This window comes from Urocampus carinirostris, chromosome 4 (genome assembly GCF_059441175.1).
Source record: "Urocampus carinirostris isolate Australia breed hairy pipefish chromosome 4, RoL_Ucar_1.0, whole genome shotgun sequence".
NCBI lineage: Eukaryota > Metazoa > Chordata > Actinopteri > Syngnathiformes > Syngnathidae > Urocampus > Urocampus carinirostris.
This window is the reverse complement of record NC_142352.1, coordinates 13,686,323-13,697,464: the sequence shown is the minus strand read 5'-3', so window position 1 is coordinate 13,697,464 and position 11,142 is coordinate 13,686,323. Positions and strand designations below refer to the sequence as shown.

Here is an 11,142-nt window from a genome sequence, read left to right as displayed (position 1 = left end):
TCCGTGGTCCGTACAGCCCTTTGAGACTCTTTGTGATATTAAGGGCGATACAAATAAACATGACTTGACTTAAAAAACAGGTGCATCGTTGAAATTTTTTTTTACAAATATATGCTTCACCAGTTTTGGCGTTCACGTGTTCCTAAATAGCGAAAGCAGGCACCAAAAAGTGTAAGTACATTTGTACGATGCTTTGGATTTTATTTACAAGGAAGGTAACATCGTAAGCATCAATACACAGGAAGAATACAATTAAAAGTTTACATTTCTGTTCACGCCCTACATGTACGTCTTTCTCTCTAAATGAGACTTCCCGAGGACTTCGTCACTAAACTGGTACGTCAATTTCTTCTTGATCTTTTTTACCTCTCCTGTTTTGCCATAGTTGCGCAAAGCCCGCGCCATTTTTTGGTAGGTCATTTTTTTGCGGTTGCCCTTCTGGATCCCCCAACGGTGTGCCAGGGCCTCCTTGTGTTTGGATGAAAACTGGAACATCCCTTTATCTCGGTCTACCCACCAGATACTGTCCTTCATATCGCCGTTCCGTAGAAGGTCCAGCAAGAACTGATACAAACGGATCTTCTTTTTATTGCCTATGAGAAAAAAGATGTATATATATTAGCGATAAATAAGTTTGTATGACGTAAACAAAGGTGCATTGTAGAGAGTTTTGATGACATGAAATGGACTATGAAGCAGATGGTAAAGCGTGTTTGCAAAGGGTGGGCGGATTGATCCAAATATTGATATTAGCAATACAGAGCGGGTATCTGGATAGGATGAATTTGATTGTCCCGGGATTGATACTGTTTTACCATTTTAACTAGCACAATAATGATGATGGTACTGAATTGGAAGAAAATACATACATTATAGTTTTCAATCGTATTAATGGTGTTTACACTTTACTTTATTTTCAAAATATTTTCCAATGGAAGATATTTTAGTTGTGTCACGGTTGCCATGGTGCCCAATTGGCCCTCAACGCATGGCGTCAGCTGCGGCTCGTTGACAGATTGGTTTCCCTTCTATTTAAGCTCAGTGCTCTCACTCACCCTTTGTCAGTCCGTCAACAAACCTCTGCTTTTGCAAGACGTGGGTTTGACTCTGTCTGGTTTCCTGCTTGTGTTACCTGTCCGGTATTGTTTCCGTCTATTTTGTCCTGTTTAATATCAATCTCCAGTTTAGTTTCCATCTAGTTTGTCCTGTTTAATTTCTATCTCCAGTGTTTGATATCAATCCTGTCTGTCCCGTACTGTCCGGTATTGACCCCATCTGTCTAATATCTGCTTGTGCAATTGGTATCGATCTCGTCGGCTTCTGGCTTCCTGTCATTCTCCGCCAGACTTACATCTTCCGCCCAACGATCGCCGAATCACTGGGGTTTGGGTTAACTTGCATGACTGCCCCATTTCCCGTAAAAATAAAAGCTTGTCTGAGAAACGCATCTAGGATCTCCTCCTGTTCCGGTTCATGACAAGTTGCCCTGTTGACATTGTTAAACAGTATTTTTATTTTTGTTATTAAACAGTTGGAATAGAACTATGTATATTAATTGTCATCCTGTTAAAAGGACATATCAAATCCAGGAGTCTGGATTGGTCTGCTTGTATATTGGAGATTTTGTGTGAAATTCATTTAAATCCAAAGCTGCTTTTTATATGTTATATGACACTATTATAACTTCAAAATTTAATTTTTAATTTTCAATATGTCTTCCCTGCAAGAAAAACATGGAATAGGGGTAGGCACTTAAAAGCTTTAGCTTAGGTCTACTCCCTTATGGGCACATGTTAACATATTATATTAGTGACCTGATCTACCGAAATGAGTCACAGTGAGGCAAATTTAAAATGTTTTTTATTTTGCATTCATGGACAGAAAGTATAAGAAATAAGCTTTAAAATGATACAAAAGTCAAAGCTTTATTTTGAAATGTTTTGAAGATATGGCCATTTGAACTATGGCCTCTCATCCTCCCTTTTCTGTTCAAAAACCTTAGAAAATCACGATTACACTTGTCTGTGCTTCTTTTTTGGTTTGTTGTTATGAAAATGTTTTCTTTTACAGTTAAAAGAAAATTCTAATTTTAAATTTAAATTTGAACAATTTGTAAACACATAAAAAAGAATTAGACCAGAATGAAAGACATTTTAGAATACATTTATTTTGAATTTTGCTTTCTAAAATTGGAAATATTGAACTTTAATCGCTCTTGTTTTTTTATGATTTTCCTCTTTTTTTCTCAGTTTTCTCAGTTCTTTCCTTTCAGTAGCTAATTTATGTGTTTTTTGTGTGTGCTGTGCCTAAATAAGAGATGTATTGCCCTAAACATTGCATCATTGACTTCAATTTTTGGTAAAATAACATTAAAAGGGGTGTTTTCTTAAATCTGCTCTGGTTGATAAATCGTAGTCAGCGAATACAGTTACAGTGGGTGGTTTGCTTATTGAGTGGCGCCTGGCGTTGGTGACATCCAGTGGACATTTTTAAAACTGCAAGTCACTGTTCGATGGCTCACTTTTCTCTTGTGCTTCTTTCAGCATTGCTTCTTGGCCCTGATTAAAACCGTTGGTGAGTCTGAAAGGGCCCGTCAGCAGTAGGTTTGACATTCCAAATACATATCATGGGTTTCCTTACCAATCTCTCCAGGTAGAACGTAAGGGACTTGATCTCGAAGACATTCCTCATCAGACACCTCCAGCGGGGGACTTTGACCCCTGTGCTCTTCATCGTCAGTGCTGTGCTGGGACACGTGCGTCGGATACACAGTCCGTGGGTAAAATGAGACCTTACAAACAAGACACGAACCCTTTTGTTACCAATCTTAGAACCGGTTTCTGATAGCGATAGCAGAATAGCATAAAGACATATGTGAATAATGTCTTTGGGAGTAGCAAGTGCAGACAAGTTCAGTGTTGCATGAGGAATTGACTTTTTTGCAGCATTTGTTTCAAGGGCAGCTGAGCGAATATGCACGCTTCAAGTACGTGGGAGTGTGATGATTAGCAATGGAATCACCTGTGCCCGCTCAATTGGTGCCAACCGCTGCGGGCTCTGATTGGCTCCCTATCCTTATTTAAACCAGTCCTGTCAATCCCCTGTTGTCAGTCCGTCTGCGAACCTCTGTTTGTACAAGGCAAGCCTTTTTTCGACCCTGACTCCCGACTTTCCCTTTTTTGCTCCCGTTTGTCTCCGGCTTATGACCCATTTTTGATCCCGCCTGACAACTCTCCATTCCCGGCTTACGACTCATTTCCGATCATCGGATCGTGTGTGCACGCCTTATCCTTCTTCCCAATAAAACTGTGAGAAACGTTACGCGAGTGGGTCTTGCCTCTGTTCTGTTCTTGACAAATATGATTAAATTGAGTGCAACTATTTTTTTTGAAATCTTAAAGGCGGGGTGCTTAATTTAAATTGTTCTTAAAAAGTTCAAATAAAATATTTTCCCTATTAAGTATGTGTTAACAACACCCGACTGAGTTAAAAAAAAAAACGTTTCTATACTTTTATTCACCACGCCTATTTGGTTTTATCTTACTTCTTAATTTTTTGTTCTGGCCACCGAGCATGCGGAGCGGTGTAGGGGGGAGCTTTTCCTTAGTTCCAGGATGAAAACAAAAAATGACCGTTTCAAATACAGTCGGAATGTCAGGGCTAACCCCCAAAAAAGGAAAAAAAGAAGTGTTTATTAATTAGTCAAGTGCGTGTAAAAGAGACAAGTACAAGCACATGACCGGATGCAGATCGACAGAGGCTGCAATGTTGATCTCAGCCAGCAGATGGCGTCAGCAAGTCAAATATTTTGATTCACGGACACCACCTTTAACAGTTTTTAGCCCTTTTCTCAAAAAAAAAAACAATTATTGTTTGCTACATGTTACCAATATTTTTGAAAAGCTGTTTGTTAAATATGGGTATCGTGCAGATAGAAACGTATTACAGACAGGCACAGTTTCTTTGTTTCCTCAACTTGAGCAAACAAAGTAAGAAGTTCTATCATCAACGTCTCATCTCATCTCATCTCATTAGCTGCACCGCTTATCCTCAGTAAGGTCGCGGGGGTGCTGGAGCCCATCCCAGCAATCATCAGGCAGTGGGCAGGGGACACCCTGAACTGGTTGCCAGCCAATTGCAGGGCACACAGGGACAGACAACTCACTCGCACATTCACACCTAGGGACAATTTGGACCGGCCAATCCACCTGAAATGCATGTCTTTGGATTGTGGGAGGAAACCGGAGTGCCCGGAGGAAACCCACGCGAGCACGGGGAGGACATACAAACTCCGCACAGGAAGTCCGGTAGCTGGATTTGAACCCATACAGGAGGTTCCCAAGACCTTAGAACTGTGCCGCATACGCGCAAACCACTGCGCCGCCGTGCTGCCCTATCATCAACGTGTTAATGCTTAATTATTTTCGTTAAAGTATTTATCAAGAAATATTACAACTACCTGTCTGTTCTTCTTTATTCAACTGACTCGAATACTGCTCGGAAAAACTCAAATTCCTTGACTTCTTTTTAAAGTCAATAGTCAATCATTAAATAGTTACTTTCTCTGCTAAATAGCTACTTTTACTATCAAGTAACTCAGTTACTAATTCAATTACTTTTTGGAAGAAGTATTGAGTTACTATAACTAATTACTTTTTTAAAGTAATGTTCCCAACACTGGCCTTATATTACTTTTACCATTTTCTTGCTACACAAAAATAAGGGGGTGAACAAAAGCCTGTGAGGACGAACATGGCGTAACCCTTTGGCTCTCCCCCAGGCCTCGTTTGTGGAACCTTATGTGTTCCGCCCCGAACAGCTCTTCTAAAAGTAAGAAAAAAGCAGATTGGCACAGTGGAAAATAGAGCATAAGGGGTCTCTGAACTCAGTTGGCCATTGATAACACATACTTGATAGAAAAATTTTTTGGAAAGGCCTCTTTCAAATACTGTCCAAACACCAACCCAAACCCCCAAAAGATGCAGGGTTCATACAGGTGCTTGAAAGGCTAGAATTTTAATGTTGTATTTATTTGGTTTGAAAAGTGCTGGAATTTTGGGTGAACCGCTTGTAAATGCTAGAAAATATTGCCATGTTTCTTGGCAGTCTAACACAATGGACCACACAATAAATTATGAAAAATAGGACACGTCTGCTTGAAGATGACACCGACACGCTAGCTCTGGGGGCTTCGCTTTGTCATTTTATTTATTCTTCCTTCCTGAATAACGGCATCTGGCATTAGTTTATATTTCATGCTATACATCATCACCTCCTATGCTTTTCGTCCAAGAGGACAGTTGCAAAGATGCTGGAAGGGGGCCGTTTTAAGGAATGCTGGCTAGAAAACGAAAAATATAAACGATGGCTAAAACGCGGAACAAATCCACGCACAGCATGCTGCAAGATTTAAAAAAGAGATCCAACTCTTCACAATAGGAGAGTCTGAACTCTCCAGTCATATGGAAGGTAATCCATGAAGATGACTAGCTTAATTATGATGGGTTTTGCTAATTGTTTTCTACATGCTACATCTAAACAGGGCACTATGAAATGATGGAATATGTATTAGTGCAAGGATAATTCATCAAATATGGTCGTTTATTATGGGCCATGTAAAAAAAAAAAAATAGGTCATACATTTGTAATGGGAAGAACTTCCTGCAACTAAAATGTAAGCTACATATTACTATTATTTATCCTAACACCTTTATGGGTAGAGAATAATATTTTACAAATTGATTGTTCAGATGCACAGATGTATCCCCAAATGACTCAAGATCTAAAAATCATGTATTGATTAAAAACCGCTTATGTAAATTGCTGATATATTTGTGGATCTACAAAATACATGACTCACACCAGATTTTTTTCATTTAATGGTACTGGAGAAATTGGAAGATTGGCTTTAAAAGTCCTTAAAACGTGCTTGAATTTGGCTATGAACAGAGCCATGAAGATTAAAAAGGGACAGTTTATTTAAGCACATCTAAGAAATGATGAACTACTTGACTGAGACTGCCATAGTGACTCTGAGCCAGGAGATGGCAGCAGAGCGTAACTACGTTTCAAATTCCGGACAACACCGTTGCATACCTCATACGACACACCCCACTTTTGGATTACACCGGCTTCAAAAATTTGTATTCAGAAGAGAAATTAAAAAAAGGTGTGTTATGTTGGATATGTGAAAGTTTATTTATTTATTTTTTGGGGGCGGGGCGGTAATTTGGGGAATTGACTTTTTCTTTATATGTCATCATGAGACTTACTGGTTGCTGCAACATATGAGAATGAGCCCCAAGGTTCGGATCGAGCAAATTTTCAGGATCGAAGCGCATGACGTCGTGTCGGACGAAGCCGGGCGGGTGCAGGGACTGCACGCTCTGCAGCTCTGTGAAGTTGGCCTCTGGCAGGTTTTCAAACTCCATCGGGTGCACGTGAGTGTGCGTGTGGTAGTCCCATTGATCTAAATCCAGAACACAACCAAACGTACAGGCTGAGTTCTATAACCGCAGACCATCCAAACAAACAGCAAGTCAAAAGTATATTTTTTGTTTAATTAGCTATGACATTGATTTTTTTATTTTCTGTAGATAGATAGATAGATAGATAGATAGATAGATAGATAGATAGATAGATAGATAGATAGATAGATAGATAGATAGATAGATAGATAGATAGATAGATAGATAGATAGATAGATAGATAGATAGATAGATAGATAGATAGATAGATAGATGGATGGATGGATGGATGGATGGATGGATGGATGGATGGATGGATGGATGGATGGATAGATAGATAGATAGATAGATAGATAGATAGATAGATAGATAGATAGATAGATAGATAGATAGATAGATAGATAGATAGATAGATAGATAGATAGATAGATAGATAGATAGATAGATAGATAGATAGATAGATAGATAGATAGATAGATAGATAGATAGATAGATAGATAGATAGATACTTTATTCATCCCCGAAGGGAAATTCACATTTCCAGCAGCATCCCTGAGCTGAGAACAATACAATAATAAAGCAAAAAGAATACAATATACAAATACCCAGTGTGACGTGCAAATGCCCACTGTAGCGTGTTACATAGAATATCTAAATAGTGCTACACAGAATACATATTGCAATAAGATTCGGTAATATGCAATGTAGGTGGTGTGGTTTAATGTGGGCTTTTACTCTGCCGGGTAGAGTTAAAGAGCCTCATGGCATGAGGAAGAAAAGATCTCTTCAGTCTGTCCATAGTACAAGACAGTGACAGCAGTCTGTCGCTGAAACTGCTCTTCTGTCTTGAGTAAATGCTGTGTAGTGGATGCGATGGATTGTCCATGATTGACCGCAGCTTTTCCAGTGCCCGTCTCTCAGCTACTGTTGTTAGGCTGTCCAGCTCTTTGTATTCTGATTAACCACTGGTGTGTGACCAGCTCGGTGGACTTTGGGGTAGGGCGCCCGCCCTGAGACTGGGAGGTTGCTGGTTTGAGCCAAAGACTTACAACATTGGTACCCATTGCCTCCCTGCTTGGCGCTCGGCATTAGGTGTTGGAATTGGGGGAATTGGTCACCTAATGACTCCCAACACATCAGTTGGGTTCTAATAGACCTATGGGAACCTCATTTTTAAGAATGTGGTTATCATTAAACTGAAACTGAAACTAATGCTGTGTACGAAAAGACAACTCTGCCCAAAGCATCGCCTTCAACCTGAAGGACAGTCTTCAGGGTAGGATATCGGGATTATACTAATATTTTATTTCTGCAGTCCAAATTATTAAAATTGGATGATTTAGTAAAATGTTTCACTTCACAACTGCTATTTAAGGTCAACAAAAACATAGTGCCAGAAAACATCCAAAATTATTCACTCGGAAAGAGTGAAGTTATAAATTAAGGGGCTGTAGTAAATTCAAAATCCTAAAGGTGAAAACCACCAGGAAAAGTATGTGTGCGTCTGTGTGTGGAGTCATTGTTTTTGTCCTGTTTTTATTTCATAAGGTTCGAAATAAAATTTTCATTCATTCATTCATTCATTGTGTATGAACAAAAAAGTTTGCTGCATTTATGCTTTTATGTCATGAGTGGTGACGCCTTTACACTTATCTTCATTGAGTGTGGTTTGGTGGTATATTAAAAACTTTTGTCAGGAGAAAGTCCACAAAATCTCCTCCATGTCTACAAACAAACATGACTTGACTGCTCAGTGTGGAGTTGCAACACACTAAATATTATCATCTTTTTCCTGTGTTTTCAGATGTACACCTTCTGAAAAATGACCTAATTGAAAATATCTGGAGTTCTACAGAATTTGGAACTTTGTTACTCTTGAAAGACATATACTAACACACGAAAGGTCCCCTGTTCGAGACTGGGTGGAAGCATGTATATATATAACGTATATACAGGTCATCCTAAAATAATTTAAACACACTTTGACTTTAAATAGACAACACGCTTTTTTTTCTTGCAGATTTTGAAGTAAAAATGGTGGATAATAGGATTATGATGGTGGGGAAAAAAATTACAAATGTAAAAATAAAACTGAAGACACATTGGGGCATTTGTGTGAGGAACTTTTTTGCACTTCAGCTTTATTTTCACATTTCCAGAATGTTTTTTGTTTGTTTGTAGGTACCTAAGTCCAATATCGGCTATTCTTACTTCAAAATCAAATCTAAACTAGCAAAAGAAGCTTACAGGCTGTTTGAATGTCAAAGTGAGTACCGTAAACATTTTTTGGGGCATTCCGTATATAGTAGAAGTACTGGTTGGATCTAAAATTCATATTTAAAGATCATTGTAATTGTAATTATTGTAATATACATTTTATATTATGTGATGTATATTTGTTTCTAAAATTCAGATGAATAATTTTCCAGGATAAGAAAACCTATAACATGTTAAACATGTAAAAGTTGAGGGATGTTGCAGTAAAACTGACCTGCCTGCATCTCAGTATCCAGAACATAGGGGCTGTAATATTCTGGTATTGGAGGCCTGTAGATCTCAGGATCGTACATTTCTTCGGAAGACTACAAAAAAACATTGAAATGTAATAAAGTAATCAGTGTCATATTGTACAAACATACACAATTATTAACGTATTCCAATCAAGACCTGTTTTCATTACTTTGGTACGTTGAACTTTGTATTTTTTTAAATTCAATCTAATCTGCAGAAATACTACAAAAATGAAAGTACAGAACAACAAAATCTCATTGCTGAAATACTGAAAAAGTACAACCACAGTAATACGACAAATTTTATGATAATCTATATCAGTATTTTTCAACCAGTGTGCCGGGGCACACTAGTGTGCCGCTGAAATTTTATCTTTCCAAAAAATCAGGCCATTATTCAGTATTTTTGCTATCCTATGATGAGGAACTGTAATAGTCATCCATATCAGTGGGTGGCAATAGATTTTATATACTTTTTATATATGCTCATGAGGTAGCACAGTACATTTAATAACTTAATTAGTTTAACAAAGCGGTTTAAGATTGCACTGTAAAAAATAGAAACATCATTCTTTTTTATTTTAAGTATTATTTTCTTCTTTTTATAGACTAATTATCTGCGTATGAAGTAGTACAGTAAAATATTTGACATAACTTCATTTTTAAACATTTTCGACGGACGGTGTGCCTCGCAACTTTATAATAAATAAAAGTGTACCTTTGTTCAAAAAGGGTAGACAAACACTGATTCATATAATAGAAAATAATCGTCCCTTTGTGTGTCTTCAACAAAAATACTAGAACAGAAATACTACAAAAATCCTTCAAAACTAATTATCAAATTTAGTGCTTAAAACAGCGACCTTTACAATTATTTTGATTTAATTGTGAGCCTTTCAAAACCAATTTGATCCAACAAAGCCATTTAAAAACTAAAAGTAATATAAAGAAATATGACATACATGTCTGAATGCATATTTATTTATAAATGAAAACATTGGGTAGGTCCCCAGGATCGGCCCCTTGGCCAAATTTCTTCACCAACTCTAAAGAGTTGCCCACCCCTGCTCTACACAAATGAACTTCATCTCATGCTAATACTTCAACTGTGAGACCACTCCTGTTATTCTAAAACTAAAATCAATGACATTCGCTAAAAGATGGTAAAGAAACAATTCTACTTACAGTTGGAATGAGGTAACTCTCCATTCTGTAGGGATGCAACATGGGGGCTTCTCCTCCAACGAGTGGGCTCCAAAACACCTCTCAGATCAAAAGCTCGCTCTCACAACCTTTCAAAACTTTTGCAGCATCATTGCACAATGTTTCAAAATTTCCTCTCATTTAACGATAACCGAAGCATGTCCCTGTGCCCTCTCTTATTGCGCCGTTTGACTCGAGCAGTCCAGGAGGCCTTCGGCGAGATCAAATATGAACGGAAAAACGAGACGGAGCAAGTTGGCACGTCGGATAAAAAAGGAACTGTTAACTTCTGTAAATTTTTGTGAGAGGGAGCATCAGTGGGAGAGTGTCTTCTGCTTCAAAGGAAGCCCACGAAACTTCTTATTTATCACCAGCTCAATATTGTCACCTCCCGTGGTGGCCAATCACGAGTGAACATCTCCCGTCCACCGCTTTATCTACGTTACCATTGAATACACTCAAATAAAGTCAAATGCTTACTTTCTTTGCAAATGAAACAACTCATATAAGACATATTGGAAGCAAGTGGTAGCAAAGTGTATATAATTGCTAACGTTGTTTTTGTTTGGTTATGGGTTTTTTTTTGGAGTGGGGTGCAGCTACTGTATTAAATAGCATTCAAAAATATTTTTTTACGTACCTCGACTGCATAGATGGGCAAACTTTTTGAATTAAGGGCCGCATTGGGTTAAACAAATTTGTAGAGGGGACCAGGATTAAACCCCTTTCTTAAGGAGTAAATATGTTATTATTCACTGAAAAAAACAAAATATTTCGGGTCCTGTAAAGTTGTTTTCTGCATAAAAAAATACACATTTTCATGAACAAAATACATACATTTCACAAAATAACAAGTACAGATACATGCTATATAAAAGGTTGTGGCATATTAGTTGTGGCACCCTCAAGAGTGGCACCCTCAAAAAAATAGTAGAACTTTTTCTTTAAACTTGCTTTTTATT

General features: G+C 38.0%; 1 protein-coding gene across 2 annotated transcripts; it reads right to left on the bottom strand.

The window, feature by feature from the left end:
* Positions 1-279: 279 nt before the first annotated feature.
* spi1b (Spi-1 proto-oncogene b) lies at positions 280-10,505 on the bottom strand. Of its 2 annotated transcripts, none has more exons than XM_088333177.1 (5): positions 10,163-10,505; positions 8,959-9,049; positions 6,273-6,469; positions 2,599-2,791; positions 280-593 (listed from the first exon to the last, which is right to left on the bottom strand). In XM_088333177.1, the coding sequence occupies exons 1-5, from the start codon at positions 10,202-10,204 to the stop codon at positions 280-282; spliced, it is 837 nt and encodes a 278-aa protein (XP_088189303.1). In that variant the 5' UTR covers positions 10,205-10,505. The 2 variants fall into 2 exon arrangements, with proteins under 2 accessions (XP_088189303.1, XP_088189302.1); XM_088333176.1 differs by having other exon boundaries at positions 2,641-2,791.
* Between the last annotated feature and the right edge of the window lie 637 nt (positions 10,506-11,142).